Source organism: Erinaceus europaeus, chromosome 20 (assembly GCF_950295315.1).
Source record: "Erinaceus europaeus chromosome 20, mEriEur2.1, whole genome shotgun sequence".
NCBI classification, from domain to species: domain Eukaryota; kingdom Metazoa; phylum Chordata; class Mammalia; order Eulipotyphla; family Erinaceidae; genus Erinaceus; species Erinaceus europaeus.
In genome coordinates, this window is record NC_080181.1 from 15879615 (window position 1) to 15904994 (window position 25380).

General features: G+C 52.0%; 1 protein-coding gene across 3 annotated transcripts in view; it reads left to right on the plus strand.

Moving 5' to 3' along the window:
• Positions 1-25380, plus strand: part of DSCAML1 (DS cell adhesion molecule like 1) — a 309373-nt gene that overhangs the window by 207925 nt on the left and 76068 nt on the right. For all 3 annotated transcript variants that reach the window (XM_007522968.3, XM_060179994.1, XM_060179995.1), the window contains 7 exons: positions 4545-4823; positions 5129-5404; positions 8075-8371; positions 10164-10436; positions 16593-16871; positions 17435-17554; positions 18272-18448. In XM_007522968.3, the coding sequence (XP_007523030.2) occupies positions 4545-4823; positions 5129-5404; positions 8075-8371; positions 10164-10436; positions 16593-16871; positions 17435-17554; positions 18272-18448 (1701 nt within the window). The remainder of the gene's footprint in view (positions 1-4544; positions 4824-5128; positions 5405-8074; positions 8372-10163; positions 10437-16592; positions 16872-17434; positions 17555-18271; positions 18449-25380) is intronic.

A 25380-nucleotide genomic window follows, 5' to 3' on the forward strand; every position in this document is an offset into this window, starting at 1 on the left:
AACCAAGGGGGCGAGTACCAGGCTCTCTGATCAAAGCCTGACTCTGGGTCCAACATAAAGTAGATACTAAGTAAATATCTGTATCATTAACTACCGCTGGGGGGAGATGTGCCATCAGATGGGGGGAGATGAGGCTGCCCTGGGCGGCCTCTTCTTTGTTGCTCAACTTTTGATCTGCAGCTCAGTTCCCCAGTGTGTCAGCGTGACTCTCTCCCAAGTCATGGGACTTCTTTGCATTTCATTTGCATTTTTTCCTACAAGGAGGGAAGGCTTGGTACCTCCCCCAAGGTTTCTCCTGCTCCAGATGTAGCCCCTCTGTGCTGCCCATCCCACCTTCCTACCTTTCTCCCTGCCATGGAGAGAAGGGGGCGGCGGGGTGGAGAGTAAGCTAAGGAGAAACTCAGAGCAGGATAGGAAGGAAGGTGCCTGGACAGACAAGGGAGGGGCACAGGCTGAGACAGGAAGTACAAGGAGCGGGGTGGGGGCAAGAGGGAAAGAGGAGCCATGGGGCAGAGGCCATGGAGGGACATGGCCCTGGTGTGATGGAAGGTGACACGGCCATCTGTAACTACTTGTCTGGGTCCTCTACAGCCCCCCAGCACCCCCCCACCTCCTCCCTCCCCACCACAGGTTGGATCCATGCTCGGCTGAGGGTGGAGGCCAGTTCCCGAGACAGGCTGGGACTGGGGCGTTGCTGAGATGCTTCACTCTTTAGCAGCTGGAGCTGCAGCCCCTGAGCACCTGAGGCTGATGGAGAACTTGGTCCCAGTACTGGGGCCCAGGGGTGGGGAGATGCAGCCAGTGTATCCAGGCAAAGCTAGACCCTTCAAGGCACCTGCTGGCTGAGGCGGGCTCAGGTGACAGTGCCCGTCACCAGTGAGGACGGTGCTCACCTTTAGTCCCTCCAGATGTGTTGGAAACAGAGCTGAGGAGCTGGCCAGAGTGTAGCCTCAGCATCCCCATCACTATACAGGCCAGGCAGAGTGAACCAGTGAGAATGACTCTGCCCTGGGATTCAGGGAGCCAGGTGAGGGCCTGGCCCTCAGCACACAGCAGTGGTTCCTCTGTCTCAGCAGCTGGTATGTTAGCCATGCTGCATTCTTTGTTGTTCATGTAATACTTCCAAAGTGTCTGGGCAAGAGGCTTGTGTTTTCTGTGCTTTCCAAGGGAGAAGTAATCACAAGAATAGTTTGAATCCCATATGTAACACCTAACAATTAGTTTGGGGGGTATTTCAAGGTGCTTTTCAGGCTAGCTTTCATATGCATTCACTCCGTGGAACAGAAATCCTTGTTTACAAAGGACAATGCTGGGGCCAAAGAGAGAACTTACTGGGTGGGGCATGAGCCACATGGCAAAGGGGGAAGCTCCCTGGTGTTAAGGTGTCTCTCGCTTGCACTCTGTCTCTTGGAATAATAAAGTGGCTCAGGATCTGTGAAATCTGCATGTGGGAGGTTCCAACTCCACAAAACAAAACCAAAAAACAGTAAATAAGTTAAAGGAATCATGAATCAGTGATCAGAGAGTCTGAGAGATTAGACCAAGGCTTCCCAACTCTCAGAGTGCAGAATGAAATTCCAGGGGACCCAGCAGCCTCCCTGGGCTCTCTGTCCCTGCCCTCAGCCTGGGCCAGCATCCCCAAGCAGACCATCTGTGTCCCCCTCCCCGCACAGCCAGCAGTGCCCACTCTCCCTGGCTGTCTCAGAGACATGCCACAGCCTTCCCTTCTGCTCCAGAGAAATGAAAGTGGTTTCTTTCCCTCAGAATTTAATTTCACGCCTGAGACTTGGTGATTAATCCCCCACACACACACCCGCCCCTTCCTCCACTCTGCTTGTAAATTCTTCGGTGTGCCACGGAATTTGTGTATTTTGCATCAATTAAATGTCACATTGAGTAATTCTTTCCTGGCATGGGCTTTGTTTATCCCAGCCACCCTACAGGGCTGGGGCAGCAGCTGGGCCACAGGAGCTGGCAGGGTAGGTGGATGGGCAGCATCAAACAGTGATGCCTGATGCATCTGCATAGTGACAGGGATGTCCTTCAGCCTCCAGGCCCTCTGACACATGTCACCACTGCTCCCTGCACCCCCTTCCTAAGACTTTGAGGTCACACCCTGACCTGCACAGTGAGGAGGATGATCAGAGGCTCCCAGCTCTCCTCAGCCCCACCCAGAGGCACAAGCTCCTCAGGGGCCTGGCAAACACAGGGACCCCATCCCTAGTTGAGCAAGAGCAAGGGAAATCAGGGAGGGAGCAGAGTCTTACAGAAAATCAGGAGGCGTCCTGATCCTGCAGAGATGGTTCATAGGGCTCTGGCCACTCACACTTTTGTTTGGGTGAAATCCAGTGCTAGACTCCTCCAGCTCAGCCCCCACGTGCTAACGAAGGATCAGAGAGAGCAGGTTTCTGCTCCTGGGCAGGTGTGGTGCTTCTCAGGTCCCTCTATCCTTTTAGGTCCTGCAGTCAGCTCTCCTGTGAGCCTAGAACATTCTGCAGAGGGACAGCTCCTGCCTGCAAGCCCTGGCAGCCTGTCTTAGACACTGTGGCAGAAGCAGGCCCCACCCTGAGCCAGAGGGGCATGGGAAGTAGGCACTGTCTGAAGTTCTGTCATGCGCACATATGACACAGTAACACTAGTTATTTATTTTAGTTTTTATTAGTGACTTAATTGTGGTTTACAAGATTAAAGAATTACAGAGGTCTATTCCCACAGAATACCCATCACAAAGTCCTGTTTAATACCTTATTTATGTTTATTTTTTATTGCCACCAGGGCTATTGCCAGGGCTTATGCCCACACTTGAATTCTGCTCTCAGCAGCCATTTTTTCCTTCTATCTTTATTTAATAAGACAGGTTTTTGAGAGGGGGAGATGAGATGAAGAGAAAGAGACACATCTGTCACACTTGCTTCACCGAAAGCTTACATACACACACACACACACACACACACACACACACACACACACAGACACCACTGAGCCCAGGTCCTTACACATGATAACATGCATACAACCAGGTGCACCACCACCTGACTCCAACACTTTTTCTTTAAAAAGAAAGAGGAGGATAGTACCGTAGTTTATAAACAGACTTTCATGCTTGAGGTTCTGAGGCTTCAGGTTCAACCACTGACCTCACCACAAGCCAAAACTGAGCAATGCTTTGATTGGAAATAGGAAAAGAAGACAGTGAAAGAAAAAAGCAAACTTGGGGCTGGGTGGTGGCACACCTGCTTAAGTGCACACAATATAGTGTGCAAGGACCCGGGTTCAAGTACCTGGTCTCCACCTGCAGGGGGGAAGCTTCACAAGTAGTGGGTCAGGGATGAAGGTGTCTCTCTGTCTCTCTTCCTCTCTATCACCCCCTTTCCTCTCAATTTCTGGCTGTCTTTACCCAATAAATAAATAAAGATAATTTTAAAAAATTGAAAAAACAGGGACCCGGGCAAACCCCCGTCCCCACCTGCGGGGGAAGCTTCACAAGCGGTGAAGCAGGGCTGCAGGTGTCTCTGTCTCTCTTGCTGTCTCTCTCTCCCCTCTCAGTTTCTCTCTGTCTCTATGCAGTAATAAGCAAGTAAAAAGATTTAGAAAAGTCAAAAAAAAATTGAAAAAGTTAACTCTGTGGGGCCAGGCAGTGACACACCTGCTTGAGCATACATCCCCTACCTATAAGGGGAAAGCTTTGCAAGTGGTAAAGCAGAGCTGCAGGTGTCTCTCTGTTTCTCTCCCTCTTTATCTCCCCTTACTCTTTCAATTTCTGGCTATCTCTATCCAGTAAATAAAGATTATTTTAAAAAGAAGAAGAAAAAAAAGCAAGCTATGGCAGAGACATGCAAAAGTGTATTAGGGTGAGAAGGAGCTGGCCTCTCCTAACTGCTGGGGGCCCCGCTGTGACACAGCTCCACATGGAAGCTAAGGCAGTGAACAGGCATGGCCAGGAACCTGGCTGGGGTTTCCCTTAGAAGATCCTGATATTCAGAATGACAACAGCTTACAGGCATGGGGAGGCCTAGGAGACTGCACATTGGGGAGAAGGGCTTTTACGGTGAGAGCCACACTGCAGTAGCAGCTAGACCACCTCACAGAATCCACCCCTAGGCCCTTGCTCCCTCTCTCTGGCTTGGGAGGCACCATGGAGAGTTTCTGTAGGTGTGTTCTGCAGAGTGCCAGCCTCCCAGCCTAGCTTGCTCTGAGCCTGTCCTGCTGCAAAGGGGAGGGAACAGGTGGGTGAGGACTGAGAGATTGTCCTCTGTCCTGGAGGGACCCTGACTGAGCCTGACCAAGTGCCACAAGCTGGAGATGCCAGGACCCCCAGTCCCTGGCCTCTTGCCATGTCTCTGGAACTTCCTTCTGACTCAAACAGGAGAGTATGGGCCACTTTGAGCTCCAGGACACACTGCAAGCACTCACCTACTGGGAGGTGCCCATTCTAGGCATTGGGAGGCAGCTGGCCCACATTACATTCTGGGTACATGCCCCCCACCCTTGACAATACCCCCTCCAAGGGCTGGCAGGGGATACTGACCTTCTCTGCCTTGCAGACCCTGCGGAGTCCATCCCCACCATCCTTGACGGCTTCCACTCCCAGGAAGTGTGGGCCGGCCACGCCGTGGAGCTGCCCTGCACTGCCTCCGGCTACCCGCTCCCTGCCATCCGCTGGCTCAAGGATGGCCGGCCCCTCCCGGCAGGCAGCCGCTGGACCAAGCGTGTCACGGGACTGACCATCAGTGACCTGCGACCTGAGGACAGTGGCACCTACATCTGTGAAGTCACCAACACCTTTGGCTCGGCAGAAGCCACAGGCACCCTCACAGTCATCGGTGAGCAGGGGATGACCCGGTTGGGGAGGGGACACCAGACGGCTTTGCATCCTGGACAACCTAGGTGTTGGAGTCAGAAGATCTTCCTCTCAGACAGCAACTTGGGGCAGCAACTCCACTTCTTTTCTGGAAGCTGGGGTCATAGTCCCCACTGTCCTGCCTTACAGAGGTCATAAGGATAGGGGGGAGGGGTTTGCTAGGGTGATGCCCCAAGCTCAGGGATCATTAAGGGCACTAACTACTCATCTTTGCCATGGCAGCCCGCTTGATGTCAGCTCTGTCCCCCCCCCCATGCACCCCTGTAGACCCACTTCACGTGACCCTGACACCAAAGAAGCTGAAGACGGGCATCGGCAGCACGGTCATCCTGTCTTGTACATTGTTGGGTTCACCCGAGTTCACCATCCGCTGGTACCGCAACACGGAGCTGGTGCTGCCCGACGAGGCTGTGTCCATCCGCGGGCTCAGCAACGAGACTCTCCTCATCACCTCTGCCCAAAAGAGCCACTCGGGTGCCTACCAGTGCTTCGCCACCCGCAGGACACAGACAGCACAGGACTTTGCTATCATCATGCTAGAGGGTGAGTGGGGCCTGAGGGTGGAGATGGGACTCCCATCCCAGGGCCCTCCCCAAACCCCACCGCTCCATGGGTCCTGCCTGGAGCAAGGACTGGAAGCCTTTAGATAGGTGCCTTCACTCATGTACTCCTCTCAAGGGTCCTGTAAGGAAACTTTTTTAAAATCTTACCTATCATGCAGCTGAGGAAACACAACCCTACCCACAGTACAGAACTAGCCCTTGAACTTGGCTCAGACTACATGTTCTTTTGTTTTGAATGATTTTTGTTTATTTAGTATTCATGCACAGTAGTATAAGGTTTTAGGACAGCCAAGAGATAGCATACGCAGTAAGGCATGCACCTTCCTATGCAGGAAGCCCTGGATTCAAGCCCTGGTGCCATATGAGAGCACCACAACACCAGAGGAGGCTCCACAGATGGTGGAACAGCAGTGCTCTGGTGTCTCCCCCTCTCTGTCTGTTTCTCTACATATATCTGAAATTGAAAGAATGAAAAAAATTGGCCCAGGAGCTAGGGAATCACACATGCTTGAGTCCCCGGCTCTGCAAGAAAAATAAATTAGTTTAGTTTCATGCATGTGTGTGTGTGTGTGTGTATGTGTAAGATTCACCACACTCACAGGAACCAAAGTTCCTGTGCCATTGCACCAGTGACACCCCTCTACCTATGCTCCTTCCTCCCCTCCCCATTCCCTCCAGTAACCTCCACCATTTTCAGTATAAGAATCAGTTTGTTAACTGTCATACTGCATCGCTTTTACCTGCCTACAGGAATTCCTAGAACAATCAGAACAGTCTCTTTGGGATCTCAAAGAGATCTTAAAGGATCTCAAAGGATCTCAAAGAGACTTATTACCCCAGAGGTCCCAGAGGCTGGGAACCTCTGGCCTTTTAATCCCCACCTGCCTGAGGCCACTTCACAGTGAACCCTATTTCTTACCCCAGACATGGACTTCCAGCAGCTTCTTCCCATTAAAGTCACACTACCACCACCCAGGGTTCCTCATCCAGCACCTCTGGGTGTGGCTGCTTTGCTTGTTCACTGAACAAGGCGCCCAGCCAAGAGGGTAAGGACTGAAATGCCACACACCTGTAGGATGAGAGATGGCTCACCTGGTAATGCACACACTTTACCATGTGCAAGGCCTCAGGGTTGATCCCCAGTGCCACATGAGAGCACCATGGGGGGGGGGTGAGGGAGGCACCAGGGAGAGCTCCATGCATGGTAGAGTGTGCTGTAGTATCTCTACCCATTCTGTGGGGGGGGGAGAGACAGAGATTCATGAGGTCACATAATTCAGTGGCATCACACATGTGCAAAGCCTTGAGCTCATTTCCTGGCACTGCATTAAAAATAAGAATTCCAGCCTATACCCCACATGCCCAGCACACAGGAGGCCTTCTGTTTGCACAAAGGCTCTGGAGGGTTTGCAGAGGTCTCATACCTCCTCAGCAAATCTAGACTCCCCTGCTTCAGAAGCCCCACAGTCCTGTTGCTTCCCAGGACTTTTCATTATGTAACAGATACCACAAGATAAGCCCCAGATACCACAACAAGTAAGTACCTGGCTTTATTCTTCCAGAAGAGTCACATGGGGACGGGCCATCTCTGGAACATATCCCTGTCCCCACCCCAAGGCTCCGCCCCTTGAACTTCCCCTCCCTGGGGCCCCTCCTTCCATCTTGCATGGTCCCTCGTCTTTTCCCAGCAAGGAACTACACCAGCCAGCACACATCAATTTGAGAGGGACAGCAGCAAAAGGAACTATATGGGTGGTAAAGCAGTGTTTCCAGGGCTTCTCTGGGATCCTCCTGTCTAAACACCTCCCCTCCCCAGAGTCTTTTTTCTCTGGGGGGCTGAGCCTCCAGTTACATGATGCTGTCCATGGTACTTTCACATGATGCTGGGGATCAAATCCAGGGCCCTAGCATTAAAAAGGCCTTCATTCTACCTGCTGAGCTATCTCCCAGCCACTTAGCAGCTGTGTTAATCATATACAACAGTCTTCTGTGAAAAGAAGGCCCAGACTGATGTTTACATATTCACGTGGCCCATGAGAAGGTGGTAGCAGGCTTTAACTGTCCCACCCACAGTAACTGAGTTAGCCAAAGCAGCCACCCCCATATATCCAAGCAGCTTGTGTTTTAAGCCCCATACTTCAAGCTTTTTACTACAGGGCCACACACCCCATACCCTCAGCCTGCCTGCTGGAATGAGAACCAGACTCAAATTTCACAGGTTGAGCCAGATCTGCTCTAGTTCCCCACACACAGTGAGCCCCTGAGCTGCTGCATGCTCTCATTACTAACAGGAGGAGAAAGCAACAGAAAAGATGGAATGGAGAGGAGCTGACATTTTACAAAGCACTGCCTGAGTGCCCAGTGTGAAGGTTCTCTCCACTCCTAAAGAGAGAAACAGAATTGCTCAGAGAGGGCAGGTAGCTAGCCCCAAGACACATAACTCCCAGGCAGCAGAGGGAGGCTACAGGTCAGGAGACCCAGTTCAAGGGACAGGAGTCACAGGGCCTGGGGTCATGAGAGACATGTGTATGCAAGCCTTCTTCACCACCATTGCCATCCTCACAGCCACCGCTTTGCCAGGGTGGGTGGGCCTGGGGGACAGTGCCTCCGTGGCTCCGTGACCCTGAAGGGGGCTCCTCGCTCCCCGCAGATGGCACGCCCCGCATCGTCTCATCCTTCAGCGAGAAGGTGGTCAACCCAGGAGAGCAGTTCTCACTGATGTGCGCAGCCAAGGGCGCCCCGCCACCCACAGTCACCTGGGCCCTGGACGACGAGCCCATCGTGCGGGACGGCAGCCACCGCAGTAACCAGTACACCATGTCCGACGGCACCACCATCAGCCACATGAATGTCACGGGCCCTCTGATCCGCGACGGCGGCGTGTACCGGTGCACGGCGCGGAACTCGGTGGGCAGTGCTGAATATCAGGCGCGAATAAACGTAAGAGGTGCCTGTCTACATTTAAAATCTCAGAATAGGCTTTTGAGTTCCTTTGCCATCTCTGTGCTTGCCATCATTCTGTGGCGACGAGTACTTCCTATTGATTGTCGTTTTGGTTTTAGTGGAGGTCTCTCTCCTCTCTCTCGTAACCCCCCCCAACCTTGCCCTTCGTGAGTCCCATCATCCATCTGTGTGTGTGTGTGTGTGTGTGTGTGTGTGTGTGTGTGTGTGCGCGCGTGTGCGTGTGCGCGCGCGCGCACCTATGTGCGTGGGTGTGCGTGTGCGCGCGCGCGCACCTATGTGCGTGGGTGTGCGTGCCTGCTCAGTTCAAGCCCCTTTGCATTCCTGCTCCTCCCTTTCTTCTCTCTTTCACCCCTCCCTCCCCACCCAGCAGAGCTTACTGCCCCCCAGGTATACTGAGCAACCCCAGCCTCTACCAGCCTCTACCAGCCCCCCAGGGCCATCCAAGACTAAGGACAGAGAAAGAGTAGTGGGAACTAGTCTTAATCTTTATCGGGGTGACCTCAGTGTCCCCACACACAAAGTGAACAGTCATTCCCAAACCCTCCAGAAGGGGCTCAGGCACCATCACCCACTGTACCACACCCCTTTGGTTCCCCTAAGACCCAAGCTATTCAAAGTAGGTGGCTCAGGATGTGTGGGGGTGCCCTAAGGCAGGCACCTGCAAGAATGGATCACCCCAAGTCTCATTTCCCCAAGTCACTGTAGGGGGAACAGTGTCCTCTGGGCCTCTTTGCAACCATGTGGGGCCATAGTGGCCTCATCTGAGCTGGAGCCAAGAGCAGAGGAGCAACAGGGCTGAGTGGGGGGTAGGGGAGGGGGTTCCAGGCTCAGTTCACATGTGTCAGGTTTCCAGCCCCCACATGAGAAATGCAGCCTCCTGTTAGCCCCCTCTGCCCTTTCCTCTGCACTGGGAGGGGACAGAGCTTCGGAACAATCCCCCAGTCCATCCCCTGACCTACCAGGTGGGGAGGCTGAGCCAAGGCTGCTCATGCGGCTCCAACACTGCCCCTGCTTGGTGGCCTCTGAACCCTTTCCAGTCCTCCCCCCAGCCAGAGTGATCAGAGGCCCCCTATTTTGTAGCCCTTTCTCAGGGACTCACAGGACACTTGTTTCTGTCAGAAGAAAATCATCGAGTCATCCAGATGTCCTTTAAATATTTAATGCTTATCAGATCCTTTGGGGTGCCAAACGTTTAAGAGCAAGGCAAAGAAAAATGACTCTTTCTCCCTCACAAATGAGGATTGACGGGGCCGGCTGGTGGTGCTCCTGGTTGAGTGCATGTGTTGCAATGCGCAAGGACCTGGGTCTGAGTCCCTGGTCCCCACCTGAATGGGGAAAGCTTTGTGAGTGGTGAAGGAGGGCTGCAGGTGTCTCTCTGCCTCTCACCTTCTCTATCACCTCCTTCTCTCTCAATTTCTGACTGTCTCTATCCAATAAATAAATAAAGATTTAAAAATCTAAAAAATAATAATAAATTAATAAATGAGGACTGACCCTCCCAGACCCAGTGACTTCTCAGAGAGGCTCCAGTGTACTCCTCCTCCCTGGCTGCTTAGGGGTGTGGATTTTTGCTGCAGGCAGGAGTAGAGGGTCTGTTTGCACCATCAGTTCCCCCTTGCAGCACCTGCCTTCACAGCAAAGCCTTCCTCTACCCCTGAGGAATTTCCACCCTCTGGTAGTTTTGGAGGCCATAGGCCTAAGAAGAGCAGTCTGGGCACTGCCCCCTGGCTAACAACACTTGTACCCTTCCTCCCCCCTCCCCAACTCCTGAGCAGGTCCCCCCAGCATCCGGGCCATGCGGAATATTACAGCAGTGGCTGGGCGGGACACACTCATCAACTGCAGGGTCATTGGCTACCCCTACTACTCCATCAAGTGGTACAAGGATGCCCTGCTGCTGCCTGACAACCACCGGCAGGTGGTGTTCGAGAATGGGACGCTAAAGCTGAGCGATGTGCAGAAAGGCATGGACGAGGGCGAGTACCTGTGCAGCGTGCTCATCCAGCCCCAGCTCTCCATCAGCCAGAGCGTGCACGTGGCTGTCAAAGGTAAGTGGCCCCAGCATCGGGGGACACCGGATGTGCCTCTAGGCCCCGGGGGAAGGGGAGCAAGGAGGAACATTGAGCAGATCACAGGATGGAAGGCCAGGTGCCCTCGTGGCCTGCAGGACAGGACAGCGCTTATCCCAGGGACATGCAGGTCACCCCCAGGGACATATCAAGAAGTGTAATTCAGAGGTTGTGGGTTGTGTGGGTCTCTGAGGCAGCACAGGGCCAGGCACTAGGAGGGCCACCAGCCGGCAGGAGTCAGCAAAGCAGTCACAGCAGGAGATGGGTGCCCTGACTCCCCACTGGGTACAGCTCAGAGGCTTGTGCTGCTTGTATATGACAGGCAAGGCCCCTCTGCCTGCTGACACTGCCGGTACAGAAATCCCCCCTTCCTGTGGCTGGGGGCACAGCTCTGTTGTATTAGGCCTTGGGTTCGATGCCTATACATCCCCACCCAGAGGTAGAGACCTTGAGGACTCAAAACCACTGTCACCTGTGTCACCCAGGTCATGGTAGGGGCCGGGGTGCTGGGGAACTTCATGTTCCCTAAATAACAACGTGAACCAGGAGGAAAATTAGTCTGGTCAGCAGGACCTGGGGGAACAAAATAGAGAGGGGGCTGAGTCCGCAAAGGGACTCAGATGCAGAGGGGAAGTTCCAGAAGGGGTCCTGGCACAGGAAAGATGGCCCCAGTGGATCCCAATTCCTAGTGTCCTCTTTGCTCCCAAACCGGCAGTAAGATTGAAAGACACTCTTGTCAACAGGAAGAGGAAGCCAGGGAAGAGGCCTGTGGCGAGAGACAGGGCCCGTCCTCCCTGACATGCAGGCATTGTGTCACATGTGTCCTCGTGCACCACCTGTCACAGTACCAGACAGTGACCTGAGATGGTATCTGCACTGGGTGACTTGCTGGGAAGCTTTGTCAGGTTGGGAGAGGAGAGAGGATACCCCAACGGCCTCTGCCTCCCAACTGTTCCTCCCTCCCCCCCTCCCCCCCTTCTGGGCCTCATGCCTCTCCCCGCTCCCACCCCACCATGGCCATGTGTCAGCAGGGCCTCACAGCCCCCTCCCTGCACCTCACCCTGGCTCATCCCTCCTCCCCCAGCTGCAGCATCACACCTCCTGTATCCATTTCTGAGACAAGCATTAGACCGAGAGTTTACAGTGTAAACATCACATATTAAAAGATCTAACCTTTGCTTGACTCCCTTTGCCCGCCCGCACCAGCAAATGCTGGACTGGGTGTGTTGGCTGGGAAAATAAATAAATAAATAAATAAATAACAGGACTCCTGCGAGCTTGGGAGTACACGAAACATCCTGAAAGCTGCTTCTGCTCATCAATTATTCAGCCCCATTCAGGGAGAAAGCAGTCCTAATGAATTGGATCTGATGCATTCCGTCTCAACGACTCACTGGGCCTGTTGTGATTGTGTGGAGGGCTTCTCCCCGGCCCAGGGAGAAGGGGGCACGTGTGTGTGCAACATCCAGACCTCTGTGCACACCGGGTCCTCAGAGGGCGTGTGGGACTCTAGACCAAGAAGCGGGTTTTGGATGAGGGACCAAGAGTCTGCTCCTCCACCTCCACTCCTGCAAAAGCGCAGGTACTTGGTCTCCACTCTCCCCACCCCTCCCCTGCCTCATTAGAATGCGCTTTTGCAGAAGAACCCATCAGAGCTGATTATGAGCTCCTGCTTGATTAGCTGATGTGCTGTTCCCAGAGCTGCTGGGGGTGGGGGTGAAGCGCCTTGGGCATGAAATGGGCCCCCCACCGTGGGGAAGGAAGGGTCAGGAGCCAAGGGGTGCTCCAAAGCCCACTCCCAAAGGATCAGAGCCAAGACCTGGAGGGGAGCCAGGGAGAGGTGCGGGGAGAGAGGCAGGACAGGGCTCATGAAGCTGGATATTGGAAGTGCCACCCCACCCCCTTCTCTCTGTGGGACCCTGGGCTCATGCAGGGAGTACAAAAAACCCATGTTACTCCATGAGCCAGAAAAACAACTGCTGCCTCCATTCCTTCAGGGACTGCATGTCTTCCGATAGATTTTTCAAGCCCTAGGCTAAGAGCAGAACACACCAAAGACAGAGGCACACACGTGCACATGCCTGTGCAGTCACATACCTGGGTGGACACACTGGTGTATGCCCTGTGCATGTATTGCAGAAAATATACATGAGTGAGTATGCAGACACAGCACACACACACACACACACACACACACACACACACACACACACACACCACATGAAGCTATGAACGCAGACGTTTGCTTCCTCTGTTCATAGCGTTCTGCAAGGCAGCAGCCCTGAGCCCCAAAAGGTAGCTGTAGGTGGTGCTGGGGGGCAAAATGTTGCCAGAAGGTGGAAGGGACCAAAAGAGAGGGTGAGGATATCCCCAAGGCTGCCTGGCCTGGGTGCACGTGACAGTGACAGACAGGAGAGAGCCCAGGCAGGAAGCTAAGATGCAGCCTAGATCTGGTATCTTTAGGGCCCCCTGTAGCTGAGAGAGAATGTGGCAGAACAAGGGTCCCTGGGCACACAGGCTGCATGTTTAATTACTCAGATGGCAGGCTGCTCTGCCTCCTTGGCGAGGGCTCAGCCAGAAACATCTCCATCCCTACACCTGAGCCTCCGGGGGTTCCAGAGCCAAAACAGGGCCATCAGGTGCCTTCTGCCCTGCTTAGCTGGGCTGGGATATACTGGGAGGCAATACCGGCTCCCTGAGGATAGCACACAGGAGATGATGTTCTCATGTTCTCTGTCTCTCTCTCTCCCTCTCCCTCTCCCCCCTCATTCATCGTGTCCCCCCACCTCATGTTCATGTACATGGAGCCTTTGCTTGGGAAAGGGGAACTCCTCCCAGTGGATTGGGGGAGGGGGTTGTCTCTATGTTCATGGGGCTTCAGAGGGAGTCAGCCACCTGGTTGGCGCCTGATATTGGCAAAGGCAGAATTGGAGGGAACCCACCAGAATCCACAGAAAGGGGGACACAGGAACGAATTACCCAGTGGCATTGGGAAGCGACCACCAAGAAGGCTGCTGCTGCCAGTCCTGTTCCTCTGTGGGGAGCCAGAGACACAGGGCAGGCACCCTCCCTGTGCTGGGAAGGCACAGGCAGTAGCATTCGTTTATTCTATCTGTGGTGTCTCCAGGCTCTGTTCCATGACTATAGGGCTGAACCAGACAGACGTCCCTGACTTCATTCTAGTAGGGAGGTGGGTGCTCCAGTCCATAAAAGAGTTACCTCAGATGGGTGGGACTGAGAGTAACCTCAGGATGCGGGTGGCTTGTGATTTTATTTGTTGATTTGTGTACTTAATGAGAGAGAGGAGCTAGAGTGCAGCTCCACCACCCATGGGGCTTGAATGCATTGTCTTTGCTGCTCCCATGTGGTGGCAGAGATCAAACCCAGGGCTTCACACAGGCAAGACCCTCCCCAGCCCATGCAGTTTAAAATAAGGCTGCCAGGGGAGAGTGGGGGTGGAATTTCATAAAAAAAAAAAAAAAAAAAGGCTGAAGTCATTTGATCACTGTTCATAAAATGTTAGGCTGACTACCACTGGAACCTTGGTGTCAGGCTTTAAGAGAGGATGGGCCTGAAGCCTCTGTTGCCAAATGAAGAATCCGAGGCTGGGGTGGAGGAGGTGCATGGCCACAGGCACATGGATAAAGAGTCTGCAATGGGGGGTCCCAGCTCCCAGATTCCTCCCTCTTCCCTGGGCTCCGTGCTACTCTAGCAGAGCCCCCAGCATCACAGAACCTGATTTCCTAACACGTGGTATAAAGGTTCAGCCTCAAAGAGCAGAGCTGAGAGCCTTCATGGAACATCTGTGGGCTGGTAGCAGTCAGCACACTGCCCCACCCCCAGGCTTCAAGAGCCTGAGTGCCACGGGGGCAGTGGGGCTCTCCTCTGAGCCTCAGGGACAGCACTGTGGTCTTACACCAGAAGGCAGCCCTGCCTCTGGCCAACTGCCCACACACTGGGAACCCCACATCCCCTCCTCTGTCCTCCCACTCTCATCGCACCTCCTAATATTTGGGAAGCCCTTGAAGGGGACAGGACCCTAGACTTTCTCTCCCTCCAGACCATTCTCATGTAGGCCTGTATCCTACCGCTGCACTATCTCTCCAACCCTCCAGGTCTTTAGCTCTCAGTCCTAATGCCACATTTTCCATAAAGACACACACACACACACACACACACACACACACACAGTGGCCCCTTGCCCCAGGTTCAGCGACTGGGTGCTGTAAGGCAGTGCTTGTCCAGTATTCACTGGAGGACACAGCCGCCACTCCCCCCCCAAGGCTCCTCCAGCGCATGTCTGCATTGGTAGTGTGTTTCTGCCTTCCCAGGCCACATGGAGCACAGAGCCTTCCCAGAGCAGGCATTTCATAAATATTTAACTAATTAGTTAATTAATTAATTAATCAGTGAGCCTGCCTTAGTAACTTGTTCCACTGCTAAAGCCCTTCTTACTAAGAGAGACAGTCTCCCCTTGCCTGAGCTGAGTCTCTCTGCCCATTCCAGTCTCTGGCTCTCTGCCGGTTGAGTCTTCAGTGCCAGAGCCACCTTGACCATACATCTCCAGGAGTGGCCCGTAGTGTGACAGCCCCTCTGCCCACCTCTGCACTTCCTGGCTCCGTGCTTTGCCCACATCCTTGCCAGCAGTCCCATCTCATTGCTATGTTCATGTATCTCCAGGGATCCTGAGGACCTGATTCTGGCCTGGCACGGGGGCCCTGACCCCTGAGCAGGAAAGAATCTGAAGCTCCCCCCCCCCCATTCGTTAGCATGGAATAATATTACCTTGAGGACCAGCATCCCCTTCCTCATAGGGGAGCCCCCATCCTCTGCTCTCCCCACCCCCTGGCCCACTTCACAAGTAAACATCTAGGGTCAGTGTGGAGAACAGTCTCTGGCTTGTGCTCATTCCCTTATGCACCCAACAAACATTTATTGGGCTCTCAGTTTGTCGCATAGAGAAGCCCTGGCCTCTTCCCCACAGCTAGGAGAGTCACTGGCCTAATTGAATTATCAGAGATAATGGCTGCCGCTCCACTAGGGCTGAGCAGGGGAGCCATTCACGACCCCAAGGGGCCCCCAAGGCTGAGAGGGCACAGTGGCCGACCAGGGAAAGCCAGGGCTTTGCAGAGAGGGAAGCTTTGAGGGAAGGAAAGCTTCACTGGATGGATGTCACCAGTGGGTCTCTCATGGACAGCTGGGCTCCCTCTGCCACACGTTCTTTCCTGCCACCCGGGGGGGGGGGGGGCTCGTTTCCAAGATGAAAGGGGCTTTGCTCGGGAGGCTTTGGGGACATAGACAGGTGGGCAGCAGACGCAGCAGAACTTGGACTTGGAGAGCAGACAGGGCAGTTTCCAATGCTGCTGTTGCCTTTTCTTATGAGTCGGGTGACCTAGTGTGATTCTCTTCTTGGCTGAAGAAGAGAATCAGTTCCTCATTTGTGAAATGGGGCCATTAAGCTCACATCACATCCCTGGCAGGAGGGTTCCTCTGGATGGTCTGTGCAGACCTGGGGAGCCAGCAGTGAGCAGCTACTTCCTGTTCACCAGCCCCAATGTCTGACAGCAGTGGAGAGGGTGGGGTAGGTGAGGCAACAGTCTGAGCACCAGGCTGCCTCCCCACGTATGGGGGCATAGCCTTTCTGCCCACTCCAGGCCCGAGAGTTGTGGGACATGTCTCTGGCATGAGACGGTGGGTGCTGGAGCACTGGGCATCAAGGAAGTCGGGGAGGGCTGGGCGCTGTCAGCAAGCAGACTGGAGTCAGGAGGCACCTTTGTATTCACTATTCAGGTTCCAGGGTGAATCTGCCCTACTTCTTTTTTCTTGACAAAAATGTCATTCAGCTCTGCCTATTGGCACTGCCTGGGCTCAAACCCAGGACCTCTTGCATGTGAGTCCTGTGCTCTACTGCTAGAGTTTTCCTAGCTCCTTAGGGCAAGTCTGCAAGCCAGCCATGACACTGAGAAGAAACTGAGGGGGACTGGTCGGGGCAAGAGGACAGGAACCAGGAACAATGGCAGGGCACCCCAAGAGATTCTGCACATAGGGGAGAACCAAGTTCCAGTGCCCCTGGGTAGTTTCCATCCACACCTCGAAGCCTGGAGGGGCCCTGACACACTCCCTTTGTTCCCCCAGTGCCCCCACTAATCCAGCCCTTCGAGTTCCCGCCAGCATCCATTGGCCAGCTGCTCTACATCCCCTGCGTGGTGTCCTCAGGGGACATGCCCATCCGCATCACCTGGAGGAAAGATGGCCAGGTGATCCTCTCGGGCTCGGGTGTGACCATCGAGAGCAAGGAGTTCATGAGCTCCCTGCAGATCTCCAGTGTCTCCCTCAAGCACAACGGCAACTACACCTGCATTGCCAGCAATGCGGCGGCCACTGTGAGCCGGGAGCGCCAGCTCATCGTGCGCGGTGAGCACCAGGCAGGGTGGGGTCAGCTCCCTGTGTTACTCAAGCACCCCGCTTCCAACCCCACACTGGGCATACACCCTGCATCTTGGGTCTGGGAGCTGAGTGGGCTGGGTGTGTGCTTTGTCATGCAGGTCCTAGGGTTCGAGAGTCTGGCTCTGCATAAGAGTCCATAGCCTTGGCGTCATGGTGCTCTTTGGTGCTGTGGTGTCTCTCCTTCTCACTCTGCCTCTCTCTAGATCTGAAATGAACAAGAATGCCAAAGTGGGCCCAGGAGCAGTGGAATCACGCATGAGCAAGACTCAAGCAAATGGGGGGGGGCAGGAAGAATGAAAGGGAGAAAGGGAGGGAAGGAAAGAAAGGAAGGAAGAAATAACAAGAAAAAGGAAGAAAGAGGGAGGGAGGGAAAAGAAGAAAGAGAAAGGAAGGGAATGAAAAGAAGAGGAGAGGAAAGGAAAGGGGAAAGGATGGGTCTAGACAGAGTTGGTGCCACATGCAAGGCAGCAGGTCCCAGAAGTCCAGTGAGAGTCTGAGGCTCAGTTTCTCTGCACCCTGTCTTTCTGCAGTACCCCCTCGATTTGTGGTGCAGCCCAACAACCAAGATGGCATCTACGGCAAAGCTGGGGTGCTCAACTGCTCTGTGGATGGCTATCCCCCACCAAAGGTCATGTGGAAACACGCCAAGGGTAAGCCTCACAGAGCCACCAAGGGGGGAGGGTGCTGGTGGGACTTGGGGCTTTTCCCAGCACAGCTCCTAGCTCTGGGCAGAGCCCTGGGTTCTGGGCTTGGCTGTGGCATGCTGACATTAGATACTCTCCTGTCCTCCGCCCAGTCCTAGAATTCAGCCCTTCCTGCCCTGCCCTGGGCTCCCAGAGCCTCAATGACCCTAGTTCTCACATGCCAGCTTTCTTCTGGATCTCCGTGCTCCCTGTAGTCCAGCTTCTTTCCCAGGCTGCACTGGTTCAATGACTAACCCCCCTGACAGCCTTTCACCTGGATTATACTTCTGCTGATATTGGGACAATGGGAGGGGGTGCCACCAAGCCCCCCCATTGGGGAATGACTGGCTTTGTTCCCTGGCCTAGCTGCTCAAGACTATTATTTGCAGGTCCAGTCTTCCTTTTGCCTGTTGCAAATAGCCCAAAGATAATTCTGTCTTCCTCTTGGAGGAATTCACCCTGAAGCTCAACACCAAGGTGCCTGCTAAGCTGGAGTCCCTGCCCATCTCTTTGTGTCAAGGTGGGGCAGGGCCAGACCTATAGACCAGTAGAAGGCATGGACTCTCAGCAGTTGGGGGACCCTACAAAAAGACCCTCGGCTGGAGAGAAGAAGGTATTAGGGCCTTCTAGGAGGCCCTCTGTGAACACTTGCCACCAGCCCCGCTGACCTCTGCCTCCTTCCAGGGAGTGGGAACCCCCAGCAGTACCACCCAGTGCCCCTCACCGGCCGCATCCAGATCCTGCCTAACAGCTCACTGCTGATCCGCCACGTCCTGGAGGAGGACATCGGCTACTACCTCTGCCAGGCCAGCAACGGCGTGGGCACTGACATCAGCAAGTCCATGTTTCTCACAGTCAAGAGTGAGTCAGTCCTGCTCCCAGGACCCCCTCCCAGCATGCCCGAGCATAGGATGCTCACTCTGCCTCCCACTGGGTTCCCAGCCTCTGTGTAGGAGAGGCAGGAAGGGGTGCTGGGTAGGCATGTGCAAGGACCCTCAGGTGGGTACTCTGCAGGCTCCCTCATCTGAGAGACCTGAGCAGCCTCACCCCACCCACTGGGGATGAGCTCATCAGTTGCAGAACTGAAATATCCCTTGGTATTCTCACTGGCTTGCAGTTCTCTCTTCAGTGGCCCGCCTCAGTTACCTGTAGGAGATCATGTGTGTCACCTGGCTGTGGCTTAGACACGAGGTGACCACAATATGAGGAGAAAGGCCGTGGGCCAAGAACCTGGGCTTCCACTCTAGGGCCTCCTGATAAAATCTGTGACCTTGGGCAAAATGCTTCACCTCTCTGGGGTCCAGTTTTCTGTGTAGAGGTTCACTGCCAGCCCATCACCCTTACAAAGTTACATTGGCTAACCCAGGAATGAAATAGAGGTGGGGAGGGGTGGGGTGGAAAAGACAGAAGAGCTGTCACAGTGCTGGCTTTGTAGCTTCATGGTCTTTGAAACCCACCTATAATTCTGTGAAGTCACTACAGACATCCTTATGTGTTTATCTGCTCTTTAAGACCTATTCTGGTGTGGGGGAGATCTGTATAAGGGATCCCTGGTGATCACTGTCTAAAAGACAGAGTCTATGTACCCTACACCAGAAATTAACCCCAGCCCAGGGAGGAGTTTTCTAATCTGACAGAGCCAAGTGGGAATCTGGGCACCATGTGGAATGCCAGTGCCCTTGATGAGCCTCCTTGACCTTGCTGCATTTCACCTCCAGAAATGCAAAGTGAGTTAGCATGATGCCTTAGCTCTGAGGCTTTGTGTCCCAAGGCTGCCAGCTAGTGTCCCAGAAAGCTGCCAGTGTGGTCGCTGGCGCCCAGTAGATCATCAGACATATCACCACTAGTTTTGCAGCTCTTGGTGGCCGTCCCCACAGGGATAGCTGCCGGAAGAGCTGCTGACCATGTGAGGTCTGCCGGCAGCTCCCAGAGCGCCCGCCTGGAAAAATCATTGCTGCTTTATCGCTTGCCAAAGCCACGTTCTGCTCTGTGCAAGACAGGGAAGCCCCGGCGATCGATGCCGGGGAGCTCCGAGCAGGAATCCCCGCCCTGGGGAGCTGCTTCCCTCACACTATCAAAAAGCACTTTGTCCTTAATAAAACCAGGCAATCAATCTACATCCCTCTGCTGGGGAGAGCCTGGCTAATTCTGCTGGCGTGTGGTGCGAGGCGAGGAGCAAGGAGGCGGCACCTTGTGGAGCCTTCCCAGTTGTTTGATCCTTATCTGCCCACTGTCAACAGAAGAAATGAGTTCAAACCTCCAGACTTCTTTTTTTCCAGGTCTTTTGCTTTTTTTCACTAAGTTTAGGGATTCCATCGAGCGAGTTTGGCTGTGGCTTTGTGTTGTGTGGTTTCTCTGTGATGATGAGGGGAGACACAGTAAGAGATGATGCAGAGGTAGAGAGGAGAGCTGTGTGTGTGGACCCCACCCCCCGTATCCTGGACTCCCTGAGAGAATCCTGTCTGCCCCATGGGCCTGCATTCTACAGCCCAGTAGTCAGCTATGAATCTTCCTGGGATATTTGGAGAGAGTACCTTTGGCAAATCCAGGGCGGCCTTGTGTGTGCATGTAGCACAAAACTGCACATGCAAGGGTGCAGAAGTAGCTAGCTCAGCAGTTAAAGCCCAGGTTTGATTCCCAGCATCGTCAAAGGCTGGAGCTGAGCAGTGCTTTAGGAAAAAAAAAAAAAAAAAAGACAAAGATCTCTCTCTCACACACACACACACACACACACTGTTAGTCTGACCCCTCTCTCCCTCAGGGAGTGATGGCATGTCCCATCCTTCTGATCACCTGTGGGCAGGAGCTGAGCCTGGTTTCCTTTTCCTCCTCACCTTCCACCCAGTTCTCATCAGCTGTTCCCTGTCTGCCTCCCCCAGGCAGCACACACACACTCCTCTCTGGCATCTGCTCTGTCTCACAAACACCTCCAGGTCATACTTTCTCACTCCCAGCCCCTCTTCACTCACCCACCCGCCTGTCACACCCGATTCTTTCATGTCTCTCACACAGCTTCTGCCCCCCACCCTACACCATCGCCAGACACACACCATGGCTGCTCTTCAGCTGTGGGCTCACATGCCTTCAGCACAAGCAGACACACCTCACATGGAGAAGTGGCCTCTGTCTACAGTGACCTTCTCTCTCTCTCTTTTTTATTAGTAATCCAATATTAATTTACAAAATCACATGTCAACAGGGGTACAATTCCAAACCATTCCCTCCACCAGAGTTCAGAATCCCTGATCCCTCCATTGCAGTCCACCATGGTTCTCCCAAGTTTGCAGACATGGATTAACCATCATCTCTACAGCTATCTGTCTTCATTTGCCCCCTTTTCTTCTATGTCCAGTTCTCTCTTCCCCTCCAAGCTACACATAACCTCATTACTTCATCCAATTATCTCTCCCCTTTTTGTCCTCTCTCTCTGGGACCTGATGGAGCTTGAGTTCAGAGCCCTCTTTGCCTCTTCCTCCTATCACTTCTCCCCCAGTGGGAGTATGGATCAGAGTTATTTTGGGGTGCAGAAGGTAAGAGTCCTGGCATTTGTAATTCTTCTCTGCTGGACTTGGGCATTGGCAGGCCGATCATACCCCCAGGCTGTCTCCGTCTTTCTCTGATGTGGTAGAGCTGTAGAGAGGCGAAGTTCCAGGACACTGGTGAAATCATCTGCCAAGAGAAGTCAGGATGGAATCATGATAGCATCTGCAACTTGGTGTCTGGAAGGTATAGCAGGACATAAAATGAGGCAAAATAGTTAATGAACAGGAATCAAAACATAGGAACATAGCAGATGAGATCAGGCATCCTAGGGTGGAAGAAAGCTAGGAGGTCCACCCTAGTTATATTTCCAGGGGCCCATGCCTATAGTAGTCACTGCCTGAGTTTGATAGCTGGCATGAAGTTGGATAAAATTATTGTCAGAGTAGAGAAAAGGGCTAGAAAGTTAGATTAGGGCAGAGAGTAGCTCCCATTCTTGAAAATATTCTGTGGATAGGATTAAGTATTTACCTCCATCTACCGAACCGAGGGCCGATATAGATATAGATATTGATATATATTGATATATATATTGATATTTAGCACCAGAGCCTCTGAGTCCCTATTAGACTGAACTTACAGCTCATGGTCACCACTGGAACAGTGCAGGCTGCACTAATTTCAGAGCCAATCTTACTCAAGTGGCAGGACAGAATAATTCAGCTTCCCTTCGGAGACTGGGGTAGTCCCTACCTACCATAGCTGCTTTCTAGTGAAGGCAAGGTCCTGGGAAGGCCCACAACAGGGCTTATGATGACATTCCTGATGGAAGTGACCATTGGTAGTTTTGCAGTGACCTTCTCTTCCTTGCTGGAGACCCCCACAGCACCCTAATAACTGGAGGAGAGGAGGAGCAGACCATTTGAGGATGGGTGGGGAGGGAGGGAGGGCAGTAAGTATGGAAGCCCTCCTTCAGGGACTAGGAGCTGTTTGCCCTTTGGAGCAGCCTGAATAGTGCTGCCCAGTATCTGGCTGCCAGAATGTGTGCTGTGAATTGGATAATGTGACAACATGGAGATTGGGCGTTGGTGGATGGGGTACATCTCACCTCCTCTGAGAAGGTCCAGTCTACCTCCTTTTGCTCCAAACACTCCCCCTGCCTCATCTACACCTTCCCCCATCAATCTGTTCCTGTCTCTCCACTTTCTTCAAATGATGGGGTGCAGGGAGGTGGGAAGGACCTTCATTTCAGGTCCAGTATGTGGGCCACCATTGAGATTGTCAGGAAAAAGCCATCCCTTGCCACCCTCCCTCCATCTCAAACACCTCACACCAGCAGCATCCCCCAAATGCAACTGCAGAGCTGCCCATAGGAAGGCGTGCTATGTTCTGAGCCAAGGCCAAGTTCACCTCCATCACACTCCAGAAAGTGTTGGCCTGTTACTGCTTCACCAATTCCAATGTCAGTATCAATTTTCATATCACTTTACTGAGGAAATGTTGATTCTTGTTGTCAGAAACATATTATTTCCATATTTCCCCAAGATAGGTATCAGTACATTTCACTCTCAACCAAACCATCACCTTATTCCACCATAGGAACTTAGGTCCCCAACTTCCCATTAGTCCTCCTCCCTTCCTCCTTCTGAGACCCCACACCTGCTGTGAGAGACCACAGTCTGTGGAGGGTTGACCCTGTGTTATCCTTTGCTTTGTTTCTAAATCCCTACCATGTGGTATCTGTCCTTCCTTCTTTTTTAAAAATATTTTTAATATTTATTTCCTTTTGTTGCCCTTGTTTTATTGTTGTTGTTATTATTGGTGTTGTTACTCGTGTCATCGTTGTTGGATAGGACAGAGAGAAATGGAGAGAGGAGGGGAAGACAGAGAGGGGGAGAGAAAGATAGACACCTGCAGACCTGCTTCACCACTTGTGAAGCGACTCCCCTGCAGGTGGGGAGCCGGGGGCTCGAACCGGGATCCTTACGCCAGTCCTTGCGCTTTGCGCCACGTGCACTTAACCCACTGCGCTACCACCCAACTCCCCTGTCGTTCCTTCTTCTGGTTTATCTGGTTCAACATGATTCTCTCTAGTTCCTCCCATGTTGTATCAAAGGAGACTATGTCATCATTGCTTACAGATGCATTGTATTCCACTGTGTATATATAACAACTTCTTTAACCATTCATCAATTGTTGGACATGTGGGTTGCACTACCTGGACATAGGTGTGCATAGACCCTATCAGATAGGTGTTTTTGTGTTCTTTGCATAGATGCCTAGAGAAGAATTGCTGGGTCACATGATAGGTTGATTTTTAATGTCTTCGGGAATCTACAGACTGGTTTCTGCAGAGGCTGCCGTACTTTGCACTCGAACAGTATAGGAGGGTTCCCTTCTCTCCACGTCCTCACCAACACTTACTGTTTCTGTCCATTTTGTTCTTTTTTTTTCTCAAGATTGTTTTGGCAATTCTAGGTCTTTTCTGGTTCCAGATAAACATTTGTAGCATTTGTTCTATTCTCCTAAAAAATGTGCTTGGGATCTTGATGGGGATAGCATTAAAATTGTAGATGGCTCTGGGTAATATATTCATTTTGATGATGTTAATTCTTCCAACCCATGAGCATGGAATATCTTTCCACTTCTTTGTGTCTTTTTCAATTTCTTTGAGTAGTGACTCATAATTTTCAGTATACAAGTCTTTCACTTCTTTGGTTAGGTTTATTCCTAGATATTTTATTGTTTTTGTTGCTATAGAAAAAGGAACTGCAGGGACCGGCGTCAGAATCCCGGTTCGAGCCCCCGGCTCCCCACCTGCAGGGGAGTCGCTTCACGGGCGGTGAAGCAGGTCTGCAGGTGTCTATCTTTCTCTCCCCTCTCTCTGTCTTCCCCTCCTCTCTCCATTTCTCTCTGTCCTATCCAACAAGAAAGCAACGTCAACAATGGCAATAATAACCGCAACGAGGCTGCAACAACTAGGGCAACAAAAAGGGAAAAAAGAAAAAAAAAGAAAAAGGAACTGATTTCTGGATTTCAATTTCTTCTAACTTAGTGTTTGCATAGAGGAATGCCACTGACTTTTGAATGTTAATTTTATAGCCTGACACATTACTGTATTGCCTGATGATTTCCAAAAGCTTCTTGCTAGATTCCTTAGGTTTTTCCATGTATATTATCATGTCATCTGCAAATAAGGAGAGTTTGACTTCTTCTCTTCCAATCTGTATTCCTTTAATTCCTTGCTCCTGCCTGATTGCTATGGCAAGAACTTCCAACATTATGTTGAATAGTAATGGTGATAGTGGGCAGCCCTGTCTAGTACCTGATCTGAGGGGAAATGCTTCCAGTTTTTCACCATTGAGTATGATGTTGGCTGTAGGTTTGTTATATATAGACTCCACTATCTTCAGGAATTTTCCATCTATTCCTATTTTTTGTAGTGTTTTGATCATAAAGGGATGTTGTATTTTGTCAAAGGCTTTCTCTGCATCTATTGATATGACCATGTGGTTTTTGGTCTTGCTTTTGTTGATGTGGTGGATCACATTGATTGATTTACGTATATTAAACCAACCTTGCATGCCTGGGATAAACCCCACTTGGTCATGATGAACAATCTTTTTGATATACTGCTGTATCCGGTTGGCTAGAATTTTGTTCAATATTTTCGCATCTATGTTCATCAGAGATATTGGTCTGTAGTTTTCTTTTTTGGTTGTGTCCCTGTCTGCTTTTGGTATCAGGGTGATGTTGGCTTCATAGAAGCTGCCAGGGAGTATTCCAGTGTCTTCAATCTTCTGGAAGACTTTTAAAAGTAGAGGTATTAGTTCTTCTTTGAAAGTTTTGTAGAATTCATTTGTAAAACCATCTGGTCCAGGACTTTTATTTTTGGGAAGATTTTTGATAACTGTTTCAATTTCATTAGCTGTGATGGGCCTGTTCATGTTATCCACTTCCTCTTTACTTAGTTTTGGAAGTTGGTAGGTATCTAGGAAATCATTCATTTCTTCCAGGTTCTCTAGCTTGGTGGCATATAGTTGTTCATAGAAGCCTCGCATGATATGTTGAATTTCTGCAGTGTCTGTTGTGATATCTCCTCTTTCATTTACTATCCGATTTATTTGGGTCTTCTCCCTTTTTTGTTTTGTGAGTCTGGCTAAAGGTTTGTCGATTTTGTTTACTCTTTCGAAGAACCAACATTTACTTTCATTGATCTTTTGTATGGTTTTCCTATTCTCAATGTTATTTATTTCTGCCCTAACTTTAATAATTTCTGTCCTTCTGGTTGCTTTAGGGTTCCTTTGTTGTTC